Source organism: Furipterus horrens, unplaced genomic scaffold (assembly GCF_987537825.1).
Source record: "Furipterus horrens unplaced genomic scaffold, mFurHor1.1.pri manual_scaffold_11, whole genome shotgun sequence".
NCBI classification, from domain to species: Eukaryota; Metazoa; Chordata; class Mammalia; order Chiroptera; family Furipteridae; genus Furipterus; species Furipterus horrens.
Window position 1 is genome coordinate 88,569,144 of NW_028327181.1, and position 25,654 is coordinate 88,594,797.

The window sequence follows — 25,654 nt, forward strand, 5'->3', positions numbered from 1 at the left end:
CTGACCGTCCTGTTGGTCCCTGACATAATCTACTTTGTGACCTTGCTAAGCCTGGAGTTTAAAATGGGACTGGTCTGTGAGTGAGCCTAGCAGGCTGCCCAGCACCCACCTCTGCACCCGGCTTTGATACTTTATGCCTGTTGGAACAAAGTCACTCTGCTAGGGTAGTTTTTAGAAAATTGCTACGCAGGGCAGCAGGTATGAAGTGATCTGGGAAAGGGATAGTTCTTGGGCACAAACAGGCTTTTGTGGTGGGGCACGTCAAACACGGAAGACCAAGCTCTATGATGTTGACTAGCCTCGCGCAGGGAGGAGCCAATGGGTGGTTCACTCTCGAACTTTCTCATTCATCAAAGGCCTCCAGTAGCACAGAAACTGCCCATCAAAGAGAGACATTGGAAGCCCTGCTCAGTGTGGCTCAGTTGGTTGGAGCGTTGTCTGGTAGACTGAAATGTCGCAAGTTCGATCCCTGGTCGAAGCATTTACAAGAGGACAGCCAATCGATGATGTTTCTCTCTCTTTCTCTCCCCTTGCCTCTCTCCCTAAAAGCAATGAGAAAATTTTCCTCAAGTGAGGATAAAAAAAATTTTTTTTAAAGAGGGAAAAAATGCTATGGCAGTTTCTCAGGAAATGAAACAGAACTACCATGTGATCCAGCCATTTCTCTTTTGAGTGTGTACCCCAAAGAGTTGAAAGCAGGGACTCGAGGAGCTATTGGGACACACACGATCATAGTAGCATTATTCACAAAAGCCAGAAGGTAGAAGCAAGCCATGTCCATCGGCAGATGAGTAGGTAAACAGATGTCTTCTATCCATAAAATGGAATATTATTCGGCCTTAAAAGGGAAGAGAAGCCCTGGCCAGGTGGCTCAGTTAGTTGGACCGCCGTCTGGTCCACCAAAAGATCCTGGGTTCGATCCTCAGTAAGGGCACGTTGTAGGTTGCAGGTTGGATCCCCGGTCAGGAGGCATACAGGAGGCATTGATGTTTCTCTCTTTCTCATTCTCTCTAAAATCAATAAAGAAATATATCTTCAGATGAAGATTTTTTTTAAAGGTAATTCTGACATGTGCTACAACATACATGAACCTTGAGGACACTGTGCTAAGTGAAATAAGCCAGTCAGAAAAGGACCAACGCTGTGTGGTCCACTTGTATGAGGTCCCTAGAGTGGTCAGATTCATAGGAACAGAAAGTAGAACAGTGATTGCCAGGGGCTGGGGTGAGGGATGACTGGAGAGTTTAGTGCTTAATGAGGACAGAGTTTAAGAAGATGAAAAAGTTCTGGAGACAGTTGGCTGGAGATGGTCACACAGCAATGCGAATGCACTTCCTGCCACAGAACTGTACTCTAAAAATGGGTCAAGTGGACTGAAAATGAGGTTTGTTAGAAATGAGAATCGGGTACAGGAAGCACATGACCTCCGGGTGGGAAGAAAGGAAGAAGCCTGAACAAACACGTCAGAAACACACTTCGCTGTCACCCACAGCACCAGCTGCAGCAGCTCAGCCGGCTTTCAGCTCTCAGGGTACCTGGACCCCCGGCCGCCCCCCTTCCCCACCATTGCCGCTCCTGTCAGCAGATGCCAGGTAAGGTCATACTACTCCCCTCCCTCCTGGTGGAGTGGGAAGGGTTGGGGGTGGAGTGTCAAGGCCTGACTTTCAATCCCTTGCCCTCTCTGGGCATCAGTTTCCCCCTGGAGGGAGCTGGGAACTCCAGAGTTCCTTCTGACTGGATGTTTGGATGTTCCCGACTTGTGAAGCTGCTTTCTGCACGCTCTGAGCTCACGGGCCTTGCTTTTGTGGTGGTTTCCTGTTTTTGTGCCCTTGGTTCCTCTCCTGCGCTGTCACCGGGGTGACAGATGCAGAAGTGTGGGACTGCCATTTTGTCCAGGGCCCATGTGCATGTGACCTAGGCCATCTGAGCTGGTCTGTGCAGATGAGCTGGGCTGGAGCTGATACACAGGGGAAGGGACAGTCCCCTCCCTCTGGGGCTTACATGTGGGGTTCATGATGAATCTCAGTGAAACCCCTCCAATTAAAGGGGGGCTTTCCACACATTCCCATTGAGCCTCATCTGCTGTGTAGACATGTAGGAATTCATCTTTTCCCTTGGTATTCTTTTTGTCAAATTTAATGTGTGGCACATAATGCACACACATGTAACATGCATGTACCTTACATGTAGCGTGAGGATATGGACAGCCCTGAACCCACCACTCAACATAAGGATGAAATATTTCTAAATCTTCCACCTGTCTGTGCATTTTACTTCCCACCCAGATGTAAACGACCCTCTCGAATTTGGGGTTTATTGTTCTCCTGATTTTTTGTGCTTTATCACATATGCAAGTATATATATTTTTTGTTATGTACGTGTGTGTGAAGCAGTTATGTACCATTTGCTGTGTGCTAGACATGTTATAAATACTTAAAAATATTAACTTGCCCTGACTGGTGTGGTTCAGTGGGTTGGACATCATCCAGCAAACCAAAACGTGGCTGGTTCAATTCTGGGTCAGGGCACATGCCTGGGTTTCCAGCCAGGTCCCCGGCTGGGGGTACACAGGAGGCAACCGACTGATGTTCCTCTCCCTCCCTTGCCCCCTCCCTTCCTCGCTCTCTGAAAAAATAAAATCTTTAATTACAAAAAAATAAAAGTATTAACTCATTTAATCTGTTTAATCCATACAACCACCCTATGAGGAAGGGACTATTATTAATCTCATTTTACAGAAGAGGAAACTGATAAGCGACTTGATCAAAGTCACACAGATAGCAAGAGGTAAGCATGGGACATGTCTCCTGGTTCTTAGTGCAAAAGTTTCTCTAGGGCGTATATTTGAGAGTGGAATTGTGGGTTATGGTGTATAAGAATATTCAGCTTTACAGATAATACCTGATTATTTCCCAGAGGACTAATATACCCTCTCACCAGCAATTATAAGAGTTTATTGCTCTACAATCGCTTCAACATTGGGTTCCTGTTAGATTCTTTAGCTTTTGCCTATCTGGTAGATATAAAATGGTATCCACTGTGGTTTCATTTTTAATTTTTCTGGCTACTATTGAGTTAAAGCTCTTTTTTATTGGTTTGCATGTGTTTCCTTTTCTCTGAAATATTCATGTGTGTCTTTAATGTAATCAAAGTTGGCAGCTGTTTATTTTATGATTGGTGTTTTGGGGGTCTTGCTTAAAAAATCCTTCTGGGCCTGGAGGACATAAAAATATTCTACTACATTTCCTTAGAAAGGTCTTTAAACTGTTCTTTCACAATCCTTAATCTACATGGAATTGATTTCTACATTTGGTATGAAGTAGGAATATGTTTTCCCCATGTAGTTTTTTTAAGTATATTTTATTGATTATGTTGTTACAACTGTCCCAATTTCCTTTCCCTTTGCTCCCCTCTGCCCAGTAACCCCCTTCCCTCTAGAAATGCCACCCCCTTAGTTCATATCCATGGGTCATGCATTAATTTATTTGTCTTCACCCTTTCCTATATTATTCTTAACTTCCCCTTGTCTATTTTGTACCAACCAATTATGCTTCTTAATCCCTGTACCATATCCCCATTTCTCCCCCTCCCCTCTCCCAGCTCATAACCTTCCAAATGATCCCCATACCTCTGATTCTGTTTCTATTCTGGTTTGCTTAGTTGGATTTTGTTTTTATTTTTTAGATTCAGTTGTTGATAGTTGTGAGCTTGTCATTTTAATGTTCATAGTTTTGATCTTCTCTTTCTTAAGTAAGTCCCTTTAACATTTCATATAATAAGGGCTTGATGAAGATGAACTCCTTTAGCTTCACCTTGTCTGGGAAGCACTTTATCTGCCCTTCCATTCTAAATGATAACTTTACTGGATAGAGTAGTCTTGGTTGTAAGTCCTTGCTTTTCATCACATTGAATATTTCTTGCCAGTCCCTTCTTGCCTGCAAAGTTTCTTTTGACAAATCAGCTGACAGTCTTACAGGAACTCCTTTGTAGGTAACTCTGCTTTTCTCTTGCTGCTTTTAAGATTCTCTCTTTATCTTGAACCTTTGACATTTTAATGATGATGTGTTTTGGTGTGGTCCTCTTTGGGTCTAGCTTGTTTGGGATTCTCTGTGCTTCTTGGACTTGTATGTCTATTTCTTTTGCTAAATTAGGGACATTTTCCTTCATTATTTTTTCACATAAGCTTTCAATTTCTTGCTCTACCTCTTCTCCTTCTGGCACCCCTATGATTCGAATGTTGGTACATTTAAAGTTGTCCCAGAGGTTCCTAAGCCTCTCCTCATTTTTTTCAATTCTTGTTTCCTCATTCTGTACTGGTTGACTGTTTTTTGTTTTCCTTTTCTTACTTATGTTCCAAATCATTGATTTGAACCCCAGTTTCCTTCCCTTCACCATTGGTTTTGTGTGGATTTTCCTTCATTTCATTTAGCATAGCCTTCACTTCTTCTCTTATGCATTTGCCATACTTAAGCACATCTGTCAAATCTGTGAACATCTTTATTACCAGTGTTTTGAACTCTGTATCTGTTAGATTGGCTAGCTCCTCATCTGTTAGGTTGGCTATCTCCTTGCCACTTAGTTCTCCCACTGCAACCTTGATCCGTTCCCTCTTTTGGGCCATATTTCTCTGTCTCCTCATTCTGACAGGCTCCTATGTTTGTTTGCCTCTGTGTCTGAGGTAGAGCTGTCCCACGTATTATGTTATAAGGGGCAGAGCCTTAGGTATTCGTCAGTACAGGGTGACCTGTTTCACAACGTTGTGGCACTGTATGTGGAGGAGGGGTCTGAGAGGGAACAATGCCACTTGCTCAGCACTTGCCCCTTTTCTAGGTACTTTTCACGCTTCCTGTATGGGACTGGCGGCTCTCTACTTGTTGCTCTGGCTGTCATTCCCAGAGTGGATGGGTTTGCGGATGTTCTAGGACCATGGGGGCCCTATAAACAAGTGGACTCTGCTGAGAGACTGACACTTTCTTCCTACACCCCAGCCCCCACTGGTCTGCACAGTCAGAAGCAATGAGGCTTGATTTTCCTCGGTGCTGGGACTGTGAGCTGCGAGGTCTGGTCTGGTGCTGGGAGTGGTCCCCAGGTGTCCCTCCCTACTTTTTAAAATGTGTGACTTGCGTTTTTCACCAGCCTGTTGCTGCCACCGCTGCTGCCACCACCACACCACGTCTTCTCCACCCTGGCTCTGCCCCTCCTACCTGTCTGGATGAGTATTTCTTTTTCATATCTTTGTTTGTTGGACTTCCATGCAGCTCAGTTTTCTGGAACTTCTGATTGTCTCTAGTTTTGAGGTAGTTATATTCCTTCTTAGTTGTGGAGGGAGATGCAACGTGTTTGTCTAGGCCTTCATCTTGGCTGGAGTCCCCATGTAGTTTTATACAAGTTGTTTCTTTTCATTTTCTTCCACTGGTTAATTTGCCTACATCTATACTAATACCATATTTTATAATAAGTCTTAATATCTAATAAACCAAATCCCTCACCTTAATATTGTTTAGGGTTATTTTGGTTCTTTTCCTCTTCCATATAAGTTTTAAAAATTAGCTTTCAATTTTCATGAAAAATTGAGATTAATTGGAATTATATTGAATCTGTATATGAGTTAGGGGAGAATTGAAATCTTTATAGTATTGAACCTCCTATTCATGAACATGGGTTATCTCTCCATTTATTTAGATTGTATTTAATGTCTTTCAATAAGGTTTTATAACTTGTTACTATAGGTCTTATACATGTTTGCTAGGTTTATTCCATTTTCCTTTTATTAATGTTTTGTTTTTCAGATTATGTGTATTTTATGTTTCTCATATACACAAAAGCAACTTATTTTGAGATATTGATCTTATAGCTAGTTGTGTTGCTAAAATCTCTTATTATTTTGAATCACTTGTCTGATCCTTCTTTTGTATTTTTACCTAAATCATATCATATTAAGATACTCATGCTTTTGCTCTTTTCCATCCTTAGGCCTTTAATTTTTTCTTTTTTCTTTTCTTACTACACTGTCCAGGACCTCTGGTATGATGTTAAATAGAAGCAGAGATAGTGGGCATCCCTGTCTGGTTCTGGATTTTATTTTTTTTAAATGCTCTTAAGGTTTGCTCCTTAAAAAATAATATATATGTAAGCTTTTTGTAAGTTCTCTTTATCAGGTTAAGGACATTTCGTTCTAATTTGCTAAGAGCTTTTATCAGGAAAGAGTGTCCAATGTCATTTTTTTCACTCCTGGATCTTTTGAGATCATCATGTTTTTCTCTTTTGAAATCTGTTCATGTAAGTTTTTAGTTTGGGCTCCTTCAAAAGCAGAGCCTGGAGCAAGGACGAAGGTTCGGGTAGGTTATTTGAGACACTGATTCCAGGAAGCAGGGAGTGAAGGAGCTGGGAGACTGAAACAGGGAGGGAGGAAAAGCCCGTTTAAAGGTGCCTGACCGATGATGCAGCTCTAGGCAGAGGGAGCTCAGTTCTGATAGGCCTACTGGCTGCCCCCTGCAATTGCCCGAGGGGAAGGAGGAGCCTGGAGCACCCTCCACCAGCTCCTGTCCCTCAGCAGGTCCGGGTTGCAAATTACGGAACTTAATTTTCCCACACTTTAGTACTAGTGGGCAATAAGTGTTTCCTTTAGCACAGAAGGAGACCCTGAGGCAAAAAGCAGAAGGAAACACGCGTAAACTTGAGGTGGGACATTTGGCAACGTCAGGTGAGTCTAAGCTGGCATGGGATCATCCACTGTGAACACAGCGCCTGTCGGAACAGGGCAGAAGTGAGGGGACAGGGAGCCCCCAAGTTTACTCTTATCGACGTAATAAATGATGTTGTGCGCCTTTTTCTCCTGTCGTTCAACCACCTTGGCGTGCCTGAGATTAGCTGCGCTGTCTTATATTCTTACAGGTCGCTAGATTGGTTTGCTAGTGTTTTTTTCCAATTGTCACAACTATGTTCCTGAGTGAGACTGGCTTCTAGTTTTTCTTTCTCATCCTGTGCTTGTTTCATTTTTGTAGGAAGGTTACACTGGTCCCATAGAGTTGGGGGGTGGGGGCGGTGTGTGTGCCTGCTTTCCCCATTTTCAGAAAGAGGTTTTATAAAGTTAGTTTTATCTCGATTTAAACTTCTGTAACACTATCTGGACCAGGTTTTTATTTTTTGTTTTTGGACCAGGTATTTTCTTTGTGATTCAATTTTTTAATAGTTATAGAATCATCGGGGCTTTTAATTTCTTCTTAAATCAAGTTTTGGTATATTTTTCTAATATTTGGTATATTTGTTTTCTATTTCTTGGCATAAATTATGTAGAGTCACTTTTATTTTTAATAGTGGTAAAATACACATAACACAAAATGTACCATCTTAACCGTGTTTTTGTCTGCTTCATTATTCATAGTTGAGATATGTGTTTTAAAATGCCTTGCTGTGATGCTGATTTTATCTCTTTGTAGTTTTTTCAAGATAGATACTTACAAGTTTAGAACTATTAAGACTGCCTGGTGCATTGACCCTTTAAGAGCTCATTCTATCTCTTATAAATATTTTTGTCCTAAAAGCCCTCTTTGTCTGATAGCAATAGTTGGTTGTGGTAAGTACATTCATGTTGTTTTATAACCAGTCTCTGGAATTTTCTTGCACAAAACGGAAACTCTGCCCCTTAAACAACTCCTCACTCCCCTCCCCCCCCCCACCTGCCCCTAGCAACCACTGTTCTACTTTCTCTTTCTGTGAATTTGTAAGGTCTTCTTTTTAATCTTGTGGTGTTCCTGTTTTTATTCCTAATAACGTTTACTTGTGCTTTCATTTGTTTTTGAGTAGATTTTACCAGAGATTTGCCCGTTCTATTATTTTTTCCAAGAACTAACTTTTGGCTTTATCAATCCTGTCTTTTTTGTTTTCTATTTTGATTTCTGCTCACTATTATTCTCTTTGAATTTACTTTGTTTTGTTTACTTTGTTTGATTTATTCTGTTTATTCCCTTTTGTGTCACTTTTGGGTTTCCTTTGTTTTTCTTTATCTAACTTTTTGACTACTTAATTTGGGTACTTATTTCACACTCTTTTCTAATACAAGCTATAAATTTCCCTCTAAGTACCATGTTTGATGCTTCCCATACATTTTAATAAACAATTTTTAAATTATCATTCAATTCTAAAGATTTTGAAATGTGTTATTACTATTTTTTTCTTTGACCCTGATGGGTTATTTAGGGCCTATTTTTACATTACCTACTATATGGAATTTGAAAACTTACCTTTTCAAAAAAATTGTATTATCTAATTTATAGGTACACATCAAGCTTTTAAACTGCGTGTTTCAGCTCTTCTACTCATTTACTGATTTTTTTATTTTTTGTCTGCTTCGTTATAGTTGAAAGAAGTGTATTAAAAGTTCTTGCTATGATGGTGCTTTTTTTCTTTGTGGTTTTCTTTCTTTCGTTGAAGCTAAATGCTTACACGTTTAGAACTCCTATCATTTCCTGGTGAATTGACCTTTTAACTTAGGCACTTACGCTATTCCTAATAAATATGTTTATCTTACAAGCCCTCTAAGTCCGATATCAATAGAGCTTTCCTGGCTTTCTTCTGGTTAGTGTTTGCCTAGTCTGTCTTTTTTCCATCCTTTGACTTTCAACCAGTCCATAGTCATGTATTAGGTATGTCTCGTAAACAACATAGAAGGGGTTTTGTGTTTTAATATTTAAAAAATCTAAACTGAAATGAGAAGTTAAGAATGACCGAGTCCATGACTTTCACTATACCCTGCAAACTAAAAATTGAGTTTAAAAGCCTGCATTCCAGCAACAATCGTTAGTTGTCAAGGACTCTAACCCAGAAGGTTCTCTTCTGAGGTAGTGTTTGAACTACAAGAAAGTTAAAACTTTTGTGATAGACCTTTTTTTTTAGAGCAGTTTTAGGTTCACAACAAAATTGAGGGGAAGGTACAGAGATTTCCCAGATACCCCCTCTCTGCACATATATCCAGCCTCCCCGCTGCCAACAGCCCCCAGCAGAGCAGTACGTTTGTTACCTTCGGTGAACTTATATTGGCACATCATCATCACCCAAAGTCCATAATTTACACTTGTGCTCCCTCTTGGTGTGCACATGCTATGGGTTTGGACAAATGTATCATGACACGTACCCACTCTTCCAGTATCAAACAGAGTAGTTTCACAACCCAAAAAATCCCGTTCCACCTATTCAGCCCTCTCCCCCTCCCCCCACCCCTGGCACCGCTGATCAGCCAGCCAGCCTCCCATCAGCCCTAGGTTTTCACCTCAGCCCTGTCACCTAATAGCTCTGCAACATGGCACGTTACAAACGCACCTGAGCCGCTCCGTTCTCACGTGCGCGATCAGAATGGCTCTTTCCTTTTGTAGTGTGGTGTGATAATTAAATAAAATAATGTATTAAAACCTTTAGCTTAGTCCCGAGCAACGATCTAGACGTCAGCTAAATGTTAGCTTCCTTTTTACCTCCTCCTTCTCTTAGTAACTGGAAATCGTGTTTTGCTGAGAAAAAACACAGGACAGTACCCTGGTGACAATGTTCCTCACCAGAAATCGGCTCACAGGGGAGGAGAGGGAAGAAGAGGGGGAACTTCCAGCTACCACCTCCCAAAGTTTTTCCAGCTTGGAAAGTCCCTCCCTTCTTGCTCTCTGTCAGGAGTGTTATAATCCATAAATATCCACTTTCTCATCCAGCTCCTTCAGTCTCTGTCTGACAAATACACAGATGCACTTTGTCCTTTAAGTGGAAGCCAGATGACTTAGAACTGAGCGACGTGTATAAGACCACAGCAGGTAGCTGGGGCATCTGAGAGAACTAAGGTCCAGATCCTGCCCATTTGCTAGTCACATCGAATCTTGGGGTTTCCAAGGGAACCAGCCTGAACCACAGGATTTGTCGAGATCATAGGCCCAAGCTGTATTCCTCTTCTCCTGGCAGTTGTGTGCGACTGATGTATGAACACCAGGCCGTCTCCTTGCATTACATGCGGACATCGGACAGTCACAGATTAACACAGGGCAAGGACTGAACAATCTCTGTATTTTAACTGTAGGTAAATTTTTAATCTTTATTGTGATTATTAACAAATTTGGACTTTTTAATAGCATCTTTAAAAAGTTTACATTTGTCCCACTTGGTCTAGGCTCTTATCCTCATTTAATTTTTCTTTGATTGATTGAAGATTGTTTTTATACCATTTAATCCTCTCTAGTAGTTTAGAACTTATAAGCTCTCTCTCTACTAGTTTTCCTTGAAATTTTAGCATGCTCACATTACTTAAAGTGTACCCTGCTTTCTATACAACACAGGAATCTAGAATGCTTTAACTGTAATCCCCTCACATATTATTGCCCAGTATTTTAGTTTTGAACCTTTAAAAACTTCTCAAATAAATATTATTGCAGACAATGATTGTTGGAAGTTACATACTCACATGCCATTTCATTTTTCCATCCTTCCTCCTTGCACAGAAAAGTGTCCTGCAATCATTTTTAACTCTACCTGACACCTGTCTTTAGAGGTCCTTTAGGGTAGGCATTGTGGGAATAAGCTCTCCCAGTCTTTGTTTATCAGTATTTTTATTTCACCCTGGTTCTTGAAAGATGGTTTTGCCAGGAACACAGTTCTAGTCTGAAAGTTGTCTTCTTTCAACAGGGATGTAAGGGATAGAGAGAAGTCCCCAGATTAAGGTCCAGCCAGGTCTCTGGAAGAGATGAGTTCACTTCCTAAACTGAGGTCCTACCTCCCCTCCTCTCAGATTCTCTGGCCTCTCCCAGAATCCATGACTGCCCCTGGTGCCCAGCTACCACTGTCCTGTACACTTAGCTCGGTTCTGAATCATCTCGCTCTGGGACCTGTTAAAGGACAGAGTGCTGCTGTGTATTTGTCAGATGTAGGCTGAAGGAGCTGGACTGAGAAAATGGATATGTAGGAATTGTAACTTTGCTCAGAGAGAGCAGGAAGGGAAGGGAGGGATTTTCCAGGTAGGAAAGAGGGTTTGGGAGGTGGTAGCTGGACGTTCTTCGTCCTCCTCTTCCCTCCCCTCCCCTGAGGAACTCAGAGACCTAAAGAATAAGCCAGGGCATGTAGGAGGTGAAACAGTGGTCTTCGAAGGAACACCTGAGTTTCTTCTCTCTCCCACATGAAGGTCAATTTCCTCCATCTCTGGGCAACACCTTGGCATCAGGGAGCTTTGCTCTTTCTCCTTTGTTTGGAAGCATTGATCATGGTATCCTAGGGTCTGATCATCAACACCCCCAAATCCTTTCATTCCCTCTTCCAGAAGGCCTCCTGGCCTCTTGCAAGTAGCACCTCCACCCCCTACCTCGCCTCCCCGTCCTGCCCTGAAAGTTTTATGAGGCAGAACATGCTTTGCAGTTACTCCCCTTACACACCAACCCACACTAATCCTGACTCCCATGGGTGGGTTTAAAGGGCCAGCACTGTCCACTGACGTTCAGCCTGCAAAGCTCTTTCATTTCTGCAACACAGAACCATCACCAGCCACTCCACCCGGCCCCGCACCCTCCGGAGTCCGCCCCGCCTCACCCCCCAGCCAGCAGGGCGCCTGGATCGCCTTTGTTTACCACTGAGGCCTCTTTCTGTCGGCTTCTTCACTTGCGGCTGGACAAGGACAGGCAGCTGCTGACCATGGTGCTTGTTGTTAGGACCAGAAAGGGGAGGGTTTGTCCTTACCCTCTCCGTTTCAGGAAGTTCCAGGAAAAACCCTGCCCCCGCCTAATTCCTAATCCCCATCCTTGAGGACTCAGGGTCCTAGGTTGTCGCTATTTATGCCATCAGCCCAGCTGTAGCTGGGGGCCAGATGGGACTTTGAGGAGGAGGAGAAAGATATGCTGAGTGGACCCAAAAGCAAGGTTGCTTGGGTTGTTTATCAAGACTATTGTCTTTCATTCACTTGCTAATCCACCCACCCATTCATCCATCCATTCATTCCCCCATCCATCCATCCACCCACCCAACCACCCACCCACCCATCCACCCATCTACCCATCCACCCATCCATCTATCCATTCATCCATCCACCCGCCCATCCATCCATCCACCCGCCCATCCATCCATCCACCCATCCATTCATCCATTCATCCACCCATCCATCCATCCATCCACCCACCCAACCACCCACCCACCCATCTACCCATCTACCCATCCACCCATCCATCCATCCACCCACCCATCCATCCACCCACCCATCCATCCACCCACCCATCCATCCATCTATCCATCCATTCATCCATCCACCCACCCATCCACACATCCATCCATCCACCCACCCATCCATCCATCTATCCATCCATTCATCCATCCACCCACCCATCCACACATCCATCCATCCATCCACCCATCCATCCATCCACCCACCCACCCACCCACCCATCTACCCATTCATCCACCCATCCATCCATCCATCCGTCCATCCATCCATCCACAGATTGAACAATTATTAAGCACCCACCATGTGCCAGGCAGTGTTGTTTCCTGATGGATATGACCCAGCAGTGCATGGGATCCAGCTTCTGCCCTCTTGGGTGGACAGCTCAGTAGGGACAGAGGGGAGACCGACCTGTAAGCTATCAGACTGTGTCTCACAACACCATGTTCACAGGCCTGGTGTGCCCCACCAAGCAGGGCCTGCCCAGGGGGCATGGGAGAGAGACCAGAGGAGGAGTTGGTGGGCAAGAGCAGGGGCTAGTGGGCTCAGGGCAGGACCTCTGGGCTGCAGAAGCCTCACTGCGGCCCATGGGTACAGAGTCAGGCTGGCCCAGCCGCGTGTGTGGCTGGGGTTCACGGCACTGTCCCTTCTAGAAATTGGAGCTCTCTGGACATGAACTGACCCACCTTTCCCAAAGCTCTCACGGCAAGCAGGGTCCAGCAGTTTCTCTGGCCTTCTGTCGCCTTGCATTGCCCTCCCAAGGGTCTCCTGGGGATCAAGTCCCAAAGACTCCTTCTCTTGCTCCTGCTTTGGTGGGTTTCAGTGGTCTCCAGGCTGCCTCTCACTCATCATCCTCATCCACTCTCTCCTAGGTGTGTGACTTTGGGCAAATCACTTAAATTGCCCCGTGACTCAGTTTCCTCATCTTACAGATGGGGACAGTAACAGTACCTACCTCACAGAGTTAGGGGATTTAATTAGTTAATATTTGTAGAGTGCATATGACCTGTAGTCAGTAAATGTTCCCTATTGTATTATTGTTATTATTTTTGTTGTTGTTATCATCATCATCATCATCATCATCATCATCGAGGCCCAGTGGAGGCCACAAAGCTGCCACACAGCCGGGCCCACTGTCTGAGCCCCCTCAGCCTCTAGCTTGGATTGGAGGCATGTTCCCTGCCGCCGCATGTGGGCTCCGACTCCTACGCTGGGGTTTGGTTCCACTCTCTTCTCCATCTTGTCTCTGTATCATTCTGAGGCCCAGCGGCCCTCCCGGGCTTCCTGGGTCCCAGCTGACAAGGGCAGCTCTTGATGACTGCACCACGGTCACAGCCTTGGGCCTCCTCCGTCAAGGGAAGGACATGATCTCACCCTCCCCTCCCACCCCAGCAATGACATTTCAGGGCCTAAGCCCTTAAAATGCTGGGGCATCCCTTTGGAAAGTCCGCAACTGGGGTGCCTCTGAGAAAGCAAGAAGGGCTGCACCCCTGCTGCCTCTCCTAGGCCAGCTGGTCCCAGGGCCTCCTGGCCGTCCTGGGGCAATAGAAGGCTGGAGACGTCAGGATCAAAAGTACCCTGGCAAGACCCACCCCACTAACAGAATCCCTCTCTCCCCTGCTCACTGCTTCTGAGGCTCCCTGCAACAGGTGACAAAGGCCCCTAGAAACACACTGCAAGTTGTCAGGCCCTAACACCTCAGACCAAGGCTCCCTGCCTGGAGGGGCAGAGGAGAGAGACCCTGTGAGCCAGGTTCAGAAATGGAGGCTGAGGATTTGGGCTACAACCAGAATGACCCCCATTACCTCTTTGCCCGGGCTGTTGGGGGCTATTGTGGGAACATTTCTTGAGGCTCTGGGCCTCAAACTGTCCCCGTATCCACTGACTCATGGGTAGGTAGAGGCTGAAAGCTAAGCAGGTGTTAAGGTTTAAGGACACGGGCTGGGCTGTTAGCGGGCGCGCCTCCAGTTCCCACCCACGCTCCCCTAGACGATCCTAGCTCTTCTTTGCTTTGCTATGGTGACAGGGTCCCAGACAGGTCCTGACTTTGGATATTTTCTTCCCAGAGGGGAGCCCAACAATGTGTTCTGTGAGATTTGGGGTTCCCTGGATATTGGGCTTGTGGTCATTCCTGTCTCCTATGCCCACACGGCGCACCAGAATCCTCTGTGCATGCACGTCACTCACACACACACAGGCCTGTCCCCACGTGGGCACTCTTCAGCGCCTCGTCCTGCACCAGAGCACGCCTGAGGGTCAGGTTATGCCCCCGCTTATCAGCAGCTCCCAGCTTCCGCTGCCTGGATTCTTGCAGGCCAGGAGCCAGGGAAGCCCGCCTTCCACATGGCTTCCCAAGGGCCACTCAGATAATAAGAGGAAATGCAGTCACCAGCTCAAAAAGTCTGGAGATACAAGGGCCTCAGCGCTAGGCCACCACTCCCTGAGCTGTACCCTCTGTGTCGTTCCAGACCGCCGGCTGCTCTCCGCACTGAGATGTCTCCTTCCGGGTGCTGGGGCCTGCCCGTGGCCCTTCTTGCCCTACTCTTCTGCCCAGGTGAGCCAGTGTCTGGGGTTCCTGACTTGGCATGTGCCAGCCCAGCGGGTGGGCTGCCTACTCCCCTGGCTTTAGGCTGGGGATTGCTGACCCTGAAGCCTCCAAGGCTTTGAACATAGTGGTCACCCGCAATGGGTACAGGATGCGGGGGCAAGCTGGCTTCCCTGTGACCCAGGCATCAGGTGGGGGTCCTGGCCTTTTGTGCACCAGGTTGAACAGCCCCACAGTTTCATGGCATGTGGGTGTGGCAGGTCGTAGAGGCTAAATGGTGGGCTGGGGAGGGGCCTGAGGAGGCAAGGGGATGCTGGGGTTCAAGGGCAGGTGAGGGCATGCCCAGCTGATCTCTAGATGTGGCCTAGGGGACAGAAGGGAGCAACATGGGGCCTCCCCTTCTGGCTGTCCTCAGAGCAAAAGTAAAACCCCTTTCAGGGGGTCAAGAGGACCGAGAGGGGAAATGCCACCAGGTGCCGAGCACTCTGTTTTGGATAACCTGCCAGGTGCTTCTGGGGCGCTATCTCATTGAACCTGCACAGCAACCTTGGGAAAGGCATTACTAGCCCATTTTACAGATGAAGAAACTGAGGTTCAGAGAGAGAAAGCACCTTGCCTAAGGTCACAAAGCTGGTGCATGGTGAACTTCAGAGTCAGACCCAGCTTTGCTTACCTGCAGAGCCCCTCTCTCACCGCTGCGCCATGTGGCATGATCTGAGGGCTGAGTGTGGGCATGTGGGCACCGCACTAGCACAGGACACGGGCTGGGCCCCGCTGGTCAGATCAAGGACCTCGTGGTCATTGCTGAGACAGAGGTCGGTGCTGAAGACTCAACACTCATGCTTCAGATACTTCCTGAATGTGTCACACACAGGGCACTGTGTGAAGCAGAATGGTAAATATGGTAAATAGGGTCCTGCCTTCTAGAAGCTCCAAAACAGCTAAGGGAGAGGGAACACAAATATGAATCACTGGTACGATGGGGTCATTGACCAGGGGGTCCTCTTCCCCTGCGTTTTTCCTCGCTGAGCTTGGGCATCTTGAACACCTCACTGTTCCTCCAACACACCAAACACACTCCCAACACAGGGCATTTGAGCTGGCAGTAGCTTCTCCCCGGAACTGCCCCCCATCTCCGCAGACATCTGCAGGCCTCACCCCCACCTCCCTCATGTCTTTGCTCAGATGTGGTTCCTTCAGGGAGGCCTGTGCCAAAACAGCCACCCCATTTTCTGTTTCCTTTCCCAGGCACTTGTCACCGCCTGATGGGCTGGATATTTGTGTATTATTGTCTGTTTCCTTCATTAGAACATGACCTCAGCAAAGGCAGGGTTTGGTCTGCTTTCTGCACTCCTGCAAAGCCTAGAACAGTACCTGGCACACAGCAAGTGTTCCAACACTATTTGAGGAAGAAAAGAAAGGAGGGAGGGAGGGGTTGAACCCTGGGCCGCAGGGGCTAGGGAGACAGAGTCCACCTCCCCCTCAGAGAGGCTTTCATGGAGGAGGGCACATTAGGGCTGGACCTCAAAGGTCGAATAGGATCCCTCCCCATGGAGACAGATGTGCAGGAGGAAGATTAACCTGGGGGGGATGGACTGGAGGAAGCACAGCCAGAAGCAGGGGGACAGCTCTGGGGTTGCTTCCTCAGTCTACACGCCAGGCCTGACAAGGGTCGAGGGCCAAGGAGCAGAAGGAATCCCTTGATCAGACTGCCAGTGGTGGGCAGCTCCCCTGGGCAGGACGACGGGGCACCTGCTGCCCAGCATTTCTGGTCTTCTAGGGTCTGCAGAGGCGTTCGAGGTAAAGATGTGGCCAGAGCAGCTGGTGGTGAAGGTTGGGGGGTCCCAGGTTGTCAATTGCACTACCAGCTGTCTGCAGCCTGAGATCGGCGGTGTGGAGACCACCCTGACGAAGGTCCAGCTGGACGAGCAAGCTCAGTGGAAGCAGTACAGGGTGGACAACATCTCCCAGGACACGGTCATACATTGCTACTTCACCTGCTCCGGGGAGCAAAAGTCAGTGTCTGCCAGCATCAGTGTGTTCTGTGAGTGTTTCACACGGGCTGTCCCGCCCCAGGCACAGCCCGTGTCTACCAAGGACTCCTGCTCCTGGCCACTCCCGTCATGGCCCCCACCTTCCTGGGCTCCTGGGGTGACAAGGAGCCGGACCCAGGCCAGGGCTCAGAGTCTGCTCCCACCCTTCACCAGCCTCCTTGAGCCCCCTGGCAGCCCGTCTTGAGGCTTGCTCCAAGGTACACCAATCTAAAAGCCCTTTCCCACGTGGCCCCACCACCAACCATCCTCCATCCCACAGCAATGGCACTGTCAGGAGGGCCACACGCTCTCCAGTGTCCCCTTCAGCTCATCGAGTCACCAGGTGCTTTTAGCTTCCCCTGAGGACCCTTGGCAAATGTGGGGCCCTTACACACACCTGCCACAAGCCACGGAGACCTGAGAGGCCAGGATTCTCTCAACATCTCGGTACCAAGGGTATCGCTTGGGTCCTCCCCGTTATTGACATCAGTGGATCAAAAGCACAGAAAAATATCCTAAATCCATCGCATCTCCCTGGAGTGATGGAGGCGAGGTATTCTGGTTCGAAGGGAAACCCAGGCCACACCGAGGGCCCTGTTTGATAAGGGTCGAGGTTGGCTCTAACCCTAAAGAATTCAGACAGATCTGACTTCACCCCCCGTGCCCCTTCAGTGGAACATCATGGTTCATGGCCCAATTCTAGGGATCACTCCCTTCTCAGTCTCTCTGCCCATAATTATCCAACTGTTTAGTTTTTTTAGTTTTTAATTTCTGGAAAGAAAGCGGACAGATGCAAACGTATCTTTCTAGTTGGCCACACAGTTTCTGGATCCTCTTTTTGTAAGACACCTGATCACCTCCATCCTTGTCCATTCCAGAAACTGTCATGTGTGTGAAACTGCCACCCAGTCCACCCTTCCCCCCAAACTGCTTCCTTCTCCCTCTCTTTACACTCTAGAGTAGGCCAGGCCCCAGCCAATGGCCTCCTCCTCAAGTCCAGCCAGGGACATGAGGACCCTGATGACAGGGGATGCTGTTGGCCAGGTGGGCCTCCCGGGACCACACCCCCAACCTAACCAGACCTCCCTGTGGTCTTCCCTGCAGACCCTCCAGAGGAAGTGCTGCTGACGCTGCAGCCCCCTTGGGTGACTGTGGGCAACAACTTCTCCATCGAGTGCAGGGTGCCTGCTGTGGCACCCCTTGAGAACCTCACCCTCACCCTGATCCGTGGGCAGGAGTGCCTGCACAGGCAAACCTTTGTGGGGACGACAGCTGCCCCGCAAGTAGCTGTGACCACGTACAACAGCACAGCTCACAGGGAGGACGATCATCACAACTTCTCCTGCCAGGCCAAGCTGGACCTGCAGTCTCGTGGCGGGACTATCATTTACAAAATATCAGAGCCCCAGAGGCTCAAGATCTATGGTGAGGGGGAGCCCCCAGGACGGAGGGGGGAAGGACAGGGTACCACTTTAGGCCTCGTGGGAAATCCAAACCTTAGTCCACTTTCTGCCAGCTCAAAGGGGTAGGCACCCCAGGGCCCCACACCTAATCCCGAGGGTTCCCTCATATGCTCCCTCCTCCCTGAAGTTCCCAGTGTGGATCTGGAGTAGTTGTTTGGCCATTAGTGAGTGAGCTGTGTGACCTTGACCAAGTCAACCTCCTTTCTCTGGCCTTGGCTCCTCACTGACCCCTAAGGTCTCCTAGACCTCCACTGTTCGTTTCTTTCTTCCTTCCTTCCTTTCTTTTCTTTCTTTTTCTTTCTTTCTTTCTCTTTCTCTTTCTTTCTCTTTCTCCCTTCCTTCCTTCCATCCTTCCTTCCTTTTCTTTCTTTCTTCCTTTCTTTCTTTTCTTTCTTTCTCTCTTTCTCTCTCTCTTTCTCCCTTCCTTCCTTCCTTCCTTTCTAGTTTTGTTTATTTATTTTTAGAGGGAGGAGAAGGGAGGGAGAAAGAGCGGGAGAGAAACATTGATGTGTGAGCTACATCGATCAGTTGCCTCTCACATGCCCCCAACCGGGGACCTGGCCTGAAACTCAGGCATGTGCCCTGACCTGGAACTGAACCAGTGACTGTTTGGTTCATAGGCCAGTGCTCAGTCCACTGCGCCACACCAGCCAGGGCCAGAACTCCACTGTTCTGTGACTCTTGATGGTCAAAATGTTCCCTATTTCAGACAGTCTGGTAGTAGCTCACTCAGCTCTGTCCAGGGAGACACTGGCCTGGACCGCACCACTGTTCAGGCCTTGGGGACCTCATGGTCTCACTGAGGCCTGGTTGGCAGCCTGGACCCCAGCTTACCTTTCCCCTAGTTAGCACACCATCTGCCACTCATCTCTGTAACACAGGGCGACTGCAGGATGGACGAAGGGTGAGTGGGTGATGGGTGATGGGTGGATCTCCACTCCCCCTTGGGCCCTGGGCACCCGGGACCAGAGGACTTCTAGGACCACTGCCCCCTTCTTCCCTAGAGCCCCCGCAGGACAACCAGCTGGGCATCATCATCGCGGTTGTGTCAGTGCTGCTGTTCTTGTTTGTGACATCCGTCGTGCTGTGCTTTGTCTTCGGCCAGCAGTGGCACCAGCGGCGAAGAGGCAGCTACAGGGTACAAGCAGCCTGGAGGAGGCTGAGACAGGCCTACCGGGCATAGCCCACAAGGGCAGCGTGGCCGCCACCACGCCGGCCGCTGGGACTCACTGTGGCTCCTCAGGGTTGTGGTCCAGCCCAGCTGAAGGACAATGACAAGCAGCAGAGGACTTTGGGGACATTTTCTTTTCTAGTCTGAATACAAACACCTGGACTTAACCCTGTGCTTCAGTGTCTCCTCCTGGGAGAATGCTCAACGGCCAGGAAGCTCACTCATGAGACCCAGACTTCTGTTCCCAGACGTCTCCTCAGTGTCCCTCCACCCTCTCCTTCACGGGGGGCTTCCAGGCCAGCCCAGGCCGTGAGACACCCCCATGCCGGCCAGCTCAGGCACCAGACACCTGCCCTCACTGGGCCTCCTGAGGGAGGGCTGGGGAGATGCACCCCAGCCTGGTGGGGCAGAGACTCTCTGTTCCCACATGGCCCTCCAGGAACTCGGGCCACTCCCAGTTGGATCAGGACATGGCCAATGGCACCAGCTTCCTGGGGTGAGGGTGGGGGCCCCAAAGGAACTGGCTCAGCTCCAGGACCCTCCCAGTCGGGACTCTCCCACATCACTCTTAGCCTTTAGAAAGCTGAGGACAACAAAACAGTCTTCTCCTCTCACCTCCTGCTTCATTGTTAGGCCAGACTGAGACCCTGCAGCCCGGGCCTTCCCAGCGAGGGGGCAGAGATGGAGGGTGAGGGAGGGCTCCGGTTCCCAGCCACCCCCTCACCCGCGCAGAAAACAGTGGGGCCGGGTTGGGTTTTCATGTGGCCCCTGGGCCTTGAACAGCGCTCCAATGAGCTCTTACTCCGGGAAAGCGATCAGGCTGGTTCAGGATCTTAGTGGGACGGAGAGGAGACTGATTCAGCTGGGAGAGGAAGGCCTGGCTGGGGCTGAGGCTGGAGAAGGGCTGCACTAGAAGGGCCCTTGGGTATCCAGGGTTGTTTCCATCTGGTGCGGGTCCCTGGGCCAGTGTCTGTCTTCATGGCAGGCTCTCAGCATCATAGTAATCTAGGGGGGCGGGGAGGGGTGGGGGAAGACAGCACCCTTCTCTTGACTCCCTCTCGCCTCAGTGGATCCCGAGGAGGGGAAGGGAAGGGGACAGGCCAGGTGCCTGCAGCAGTGACAGTAGCAGTCCCCTCTTAGAGGAATATGACCCTCTTGACCCATCCCTAAGCCTGGGCCCCACTGCCCGCCCACCCTGCCCCTACCTGAAGCTGGGGGAACATCCGCACCCACAGTCCCTGTGGCACTGGGAGGTGGGGGTGGGGGCACAGCTCTCCTGAGATGAGGATGAAAAAAAAAATACCCCGATCAGAAGTAGCGTCTGGGGATTCATCCACAAGGATCTCTACTCCACCCCCAGCCCCAAGACAGCTCCTCCAGCCCAGCCAAAGCAGGGCCCTGGCAGCGCCCAGGCCTCCACCTCACTTACACCCCCCTTTTCCTGGAGGCCAGAGGGAGCTGCTGAGTCCTGGATGTGTCCTGCCCGGGGGGCTGATGTGGGGGAGGGCAAAGGAAAGGCACTGGCCAGGGTGGCGAGGGGCCCACAGCTGGCATCAGGCAGGGCAGGTAGTGGTGGTGGAACACAAAAGGCCCTTCCTCCCAGGCTTCCAGCTCCTCCTCTTCCTCACACTCCTCTTCCAGACCCTCCAGGTAGACCTGGGTGTTGTGCGAAAGGGGAGGGAACGTGGTGATGCAGGGTCAGGCTCTCCCTACGCCCACTGCTCCGTTCCTCTAAACGGTTCTTCCAGATATGCATCAGCCAATGTCTACTGCTGATCGATATGTAGTACATGCAAGCAAGGCAGTTTGGAGACATTTATCCCTTATTTTGCAGGTGGGAAAACTGAGGCTCAGAGAGGTTGAACAAGTTGTCTAAGGTCACCCAGCTAATAAAAGGCCGAGCAGGGACTGGAAGGATCCAGGTGTGACTCCAGAGCTGGGCTGGGAGTCCAGCAGGCTGCCCTGGCCTGCCCTGGAGCCCCGTGAGGGTTCTGCCAGCCTGGATGGTGGACACACCCTTACCTCCAACCATCAAAGTCCCACCTGGCTTTCAAGGGCTGGTCCTAAGGCCAGCTGCTCCTTTAAGGAGCCCTTCCTCATCCCCCAACCAGGTGAGCACACAGGCAGTCACAGCCAAAGCTGCCTGTATTTATAGTCACTCATTTATTCATTCACTTGCTCGAAAACCGTCCACGGAGCCCCTAGTAAGCCTCAGGCACCATGCAGGCCCAGGGTACAATGGCTCCTGTCTTCCTGGGCCTGCAGTCCAGGGAGGCACACATCGCAGGGACACCTCCTTGAAAACAAGACCCGAGCTGTCTGGATTTAGGGACCCCCATCCCCGTTTCGGGCCTGACACATAAAAGATGCCAAACAGACCCAGGCAGGTAGGTGCGGGCTGGCTTCCTGCTCCTCTTCCCACGGGTCCTTTCTCTCCACGGGATACCCTGGATGCATCCCCACGCCTGGACCTGCAGGTAGACGGCCCAGGGCCCCCCCCGCCCCCCCCACCCCCCAGCTGTCGCACCTGCGGGCCAGACCCAGCCGGCCAGGGGTTGAGTGCTGCCGCCACCAGGCGACTCAGGAGCAGCTGGTGCATCTGCGCGTTCTGCAGCGTCATCAGCTCCAGCAGCTCTAGGGGGCGGGGGTGCAGTGGGCGCGCCAGGCACCCGCTCCCCAGCCCTCCGCCCCGACCCCAGGGCCTTTTCCCAGACATGCAGCCCCAGGACGCGGAAGAGGAGGGTGATGCAGCACTAACACCCAGACACGGGCGGGGTGCTGGGCGGGAAGTACAGGGGGCGAGAGAGAACCTGCGGTCTCACCTTCCTTCGCACGGCCCTGCTGTGGGGGCGACGGTGGGACGACCCACGGGAGGGGCTGCAGGACAGTTACCCAGGGCTGGAGGAAGGGGGTGACTCAGCCAGGCTAAGCGGAGAAGAGATTGGGGGTCCCACCTCCCTCATGCCCCCCGCCCCAGTTGCCTCCCTCACCCCGCAGGGGCCTCGAATTCCTCTCTGCGCCCCTCTCGGCCTCCCCGGTCCCTGCCAGTCTCTTCCTCTCCGACTGGGGTCGCTCTCCTCACCCCCCACCGCTCCCTCCAGAGTTCGGAATCCCCTTACCCCCCGACCAGGGACGGCTCCCCAACTCTGCCCTCGCCCCAGGCCTCCCGGTAAAGCCAGGCTCTGCTCCCTGGCCCAGCCCTCACCGTCGGGGCTGCACTCTGCGGCAGGTGGTTACCCCAGCTCCCTCCAGTCCCCGAGGCCATAGCTGGCTTCCCAGAGTCAGTGTTACCTTAGCGACGCGACGCCAAAGTCCTTCCCTGCGCGCTCAGGTCCCGCCCCACCGGCTCCGGCTGCCTGGGCGTTTGCCCGAAGTCGCTGCCTTCTGCTCTCCTGTCTCCATCTCCTAGGACATGGGGTTCCCAGGCCGCCCCCTGGAGGCCAGTTTTTCTCCCGGATGTCACCTCCAACCCCGCTGCACCGGGGCTGGGCATCCGTCTTATTTCTCCCTGGAACTCCGACGACCCTCGCGCACCCCCAGCCCCGGGGCTGGGAGCGTCGTGGCCTGTGTTTGTTAAGTGAATGAGTGAGTGGTGGGGAGGTCGGCGCTGGGTTCAGCCGCTTTGTTTTCGGGTCCCAAAGCTCAACTGACTAAGATGATGAGTTAAGCAGGAACAGAGAATTCTGTAGGATCAGGCCAGGGGCGAGGGGCAGGTGGTGAGGAGGGCAGAGGATCTGCTGTTTGTCACTCCGAGTCAGAGCGGAGTCCTTCGGACCCAGGGTAGTTTCTGGAGTAGACCAAGGAAGGAAACACCAACCAAGTTCACGGAAAAGGCTGGGCCCTGGCCAGAAAGAGGCGGCTGGCCCCCTGACTGCCCCCCACCCCGTCCTAGCTGTTTGCTCCCTGCTCCTTGGGCAGGGTGAGCCTCTACTCCAGACTCGGCATAGGTGGAGAAGCCTGGGGGGTTCAGCAGCAATGCCCCATCCTTGTCCCTCATCCTGGAAAAATGACCAAAGCAAGCACTCTTTGGCAAGAAGTAATCAAGGTCTTTGCTTAAGAACAGGTGAGAGGAAAGATCTATTTCCGTAGCTGTGAACATCCTAAGATAGGTCCTGCACAGCAGTCAAGGAAAATCAGGACAGGAAGCTGGGATTAGCACCCCCTGAACTGCCCTTCCCCCACCCCCCGCTTCTGTTCAGCAACCCTTCCCGGCGCAGTCCTGGTGTCTAAAACCAGAAAGACCATGTCCACCTCCTCCTTTGAGCCGTAGTCTCTGCCTGCAGGGAGGAAGCCCGTGGACTGTCCTTGTGGGTCTCAGGGCTTCAACAGCCATCAGCAGAGATGGGGTACTGTGGTCACTGGCCCCCGGTGAGTGGGAGGACACAGGTACATCCTTCTGGCTATCTCTACCCTCATCCAGGAAGAGACAAGATTAGTCCTTGTGCTCACCATCATCCACCTTGATCATGGAAGTGCCTGTGTGAGCAAGGCTCCCTTCTGAGCACTGAGACACAGTAGCGTATCCTTGCTGGTGCCAGCACAGTTGGGAAGTGGAAACGCACCCATGAAAAGACAGCAAAGGTACAAGACTGTGCAGAGCCCCCCCATGGATGAGACGCACAAGAAGGGATGAGGATGAAGAGAGGGCTGGGTCACTGAAGGATGAGTTCTGAGGGAGGTAGAGGCCCTCGGGATGGGGCCGAGCAGTGTGGGCGGGAGAGGGTGCCCAGGCTCCGGACGCAGCCTGAGCAAAGGTGCCGACACAGGAACATGCAGGGCCTGCGATGACCCGGGGGCTATGCTGGGGGAGCTGGGCAGACAGAAGTTCCCGCCGCCCAGGCGGAGGCAGGTCAGACCCAAAGGCCTAGTTATGGGGTTTAGGGTTCACCATGTGGGTAACAGAGCACCCTCGGTGGGTTCAGAGCAGGAGAGGAATAAGGGTGACGTGCACACAGCCACGTTTTAGGAAGATTCATCGGGTTCCTCACGTCTTTTTTTCTGCCAGCCAGGATTAGAATGAGCAAATGTCTGATTAGAAAGAACACATGTATCTTCCCAGCGGAATACTGTTCAATCATTGACAATTTTGATGCAGAATGTATCTGTTGATGTGGAATGATGTCCAAAAGAGTTGAGCAAAGCCACCAGTAAGCATAGTAAGATCTTATTTCCGTTTTTAAAATCACATGTATATATATGCGCGCGTGTGTATGCGCACGCAGAGGGAGGAAAAGAGAGAGAAGCAACTAGAGTCGCTGTCAGGACCTGCACCGCCCCCACCCCCTCCCAACCTCCCCCAGCGGCCTCCTGCAATTGGTTTTTGCTCTCACCTACAGTCTCTCCACCTGGGGGCGTTTTCTGGCCACGGAGAGGCAGTTCTAAGGTCATCCCAGGAGCATTAAGGGACAGGAGGCGATGGTAAGCTCCCCAGCCTCCTGGGCTCAGCGGGACAGCTCTGCGGGGTCCTCCCCACAGTCTCTCAGCAGTCTGCATGGCCTTGTACCCCAGCCTGCCTGGGTGTGAACGCTGGGGGCCCCAGGCCGCTGACTCCACTGCTCAGAGAGGGTTCTCTCACTCGGGCCAGCGCAGGGCACACTTAGCTGTTGATTATGACTCTGGTTTTGGCAGCAGAACCTATCTGGTGACAGCCCTCATGGCATTTATTGGCTTTTCTCCGCTTCCAGTCACTTCTCCCCTCCCTCACTGTGCTTCCTGGGATCTCCTTCCAAATAGACTGCATGTTCCCAAATCCTGGTCTCAGTCTCTGCCTTGGGGGTGGGGGGGGGTTCCCAACTAAGCCAGCAGCCTCCCACCCTCCTCCTGTCTGCCCCTAGGCTGCTGAAAACTCCTAGCAAAAGCTCTTCTAGTAGCTCTCGGATACATTTGTGTCAGGTGAAATGAAATACTGAAATAAACATTGAGGAAATTTTGTCTAGGAGTATGGTGGTCAATGAATTAAGCGGAGGCCAAACTGGAGGCAGGGAGGCCGCCGCCCTGAACCCTCTCTCGGGAGCCCAGAGCCTGCTGGAGGGGCCTCCGGGGCACAGGCAGAAAGAGATGATCCAGTCACTGCCTCCGACAGATGTTTGCCCTTTAACCCCACGTGAAACGTGTTGTGGAAGACAGAGCTGAAATAAAAACGGCCCGGTTTCTATTCAATTAGAGTTCTTTGTCCATGGAAACTGAAGCATTTGCTATTTTAAGAAAGGAAAGGCCACACACTTATCTGCCGGAGCTATTCTGCTTGTAGAAGATCTAACATCATCCAAG

General features: G+C 50.4%; 2 protein-coding genes across 4 annotated transcripts; one reads left to right on the forward strand and one right to left on the reverse strand.

Moving 5' to 3' along the window:
• Window positions 1–1,505: 1,505 nt before the first annotated feature.
• ICAM2 (intercellular adhesion molecule 2) lies at window positions 1,506–19,551 on the forward strand. 3 transcript variants are annotated; one of them, XM_090290470.1, is made up of 5 exons: window positions 1,506–1,592; window positions 14,641–14,726; window positions 16,498–16,761; window positions 17,855–18,175; window positions 19,218–19,551. In XM_090290470.1, the coding sequence occupies exons 2-5, from the start codon at window positions 14,666–14,668 to the stop codon at window positions 19,394–19,396; spliced, it is 825 nt and encodes a 274-aa protein (XP_090146596.1). In that variant the 5' UTR covers window positions 1,506–1,592; window positions 14,641–14,665; the 3' UTR covers window positions 19,397–19,551. The 3 variants fall into 3 exon arrangements, with proteins under 3 accessions (XP_090146596.1, XP_090146597.1, XP_090146595.1); XM_090290471.1 differs by lacking the exon at window positions 1,506–1,592 and adding an exon at window positions 6,593–6,703; XM_090290469.1 differs by lacking the exon at window positions 1,506–1,592 and having other exon boundaries at window positions 14,467–14,726.
• On the reverse strand, window positions 19,503–22,667 carry PRR29 (proline rich 29). The gene is made up of 6 exons (XM_090290472.1): window positions 22,590–22,667; window positions 22,207–22,282; window positions 21,912–22,018; window positions 20,814–21,040; window positions 20,590–20,660; window positions 19,503–20,389 (listed from the first exon to the last, which is right to left on the reverse strand). Exons 1-6 carry the CDS (start codon window positions 22,647–22,649, stop codon window positions 20,361–20,363), a joined length of 570 nt encoding a protein of 189 aa, XP_090146598.1. The 5' UTR covers window positions 22,650–22,667; the 3' UTR covers window positions 19,503–20,360.
• Between the last annotated feature and the right edge of the window lie 2,987 nt (window positions 22,668–25,654).

Excerpts from the sequence above, each read along its gene's own strand:
- ICAM2 (XM_090290469.1), top strand. The coding sequence starts at position 14,552 with ATGCAGTCACCAGCTCAAAAAGTCTGGAGATACAAGGGCCTCAGCGCT. Across the intron at positions 14,727-16,497 it reads TGCCCTACTCTTCTGCCCAG|GGTCTGCAGAGGCGTTCGAG; the intron begins GTGAGCCAGTGT and ends CTGGTCTTCTAG. Across the intron at positions 18,176-19,217 it reads CCAGAGGCTCAAGATCTATG|AGCCCCCGCAGGACAACCAG; the intron begins GTGAGGGGGAGC and ends CTTCTTCCCTAG.
- PRR29 (XM_090290472.1), bottom strand. The coding sequence starts at position 22,649 with ATGGCCTCGGGGACTGGAGGGAGCTGGGGTAACCACCTGCCGCAGAGT. Across the intron at positions 21,041-21,911 it reads CGGCTGGGTCTGGCCCGCAG|GTCTACCTGGAGGGTCTGGA; the intron begins GTGCGACAGCTG and ends CACAACACCCAG. Across the intron at positions 20,390-20,589 it reads GGATGTTCCCCCAGCTTCAG|ATTACTATGATGCTGAGAGC; the intron begins GTAGGGGCAGGG and ends CCGCCCCCCTAG.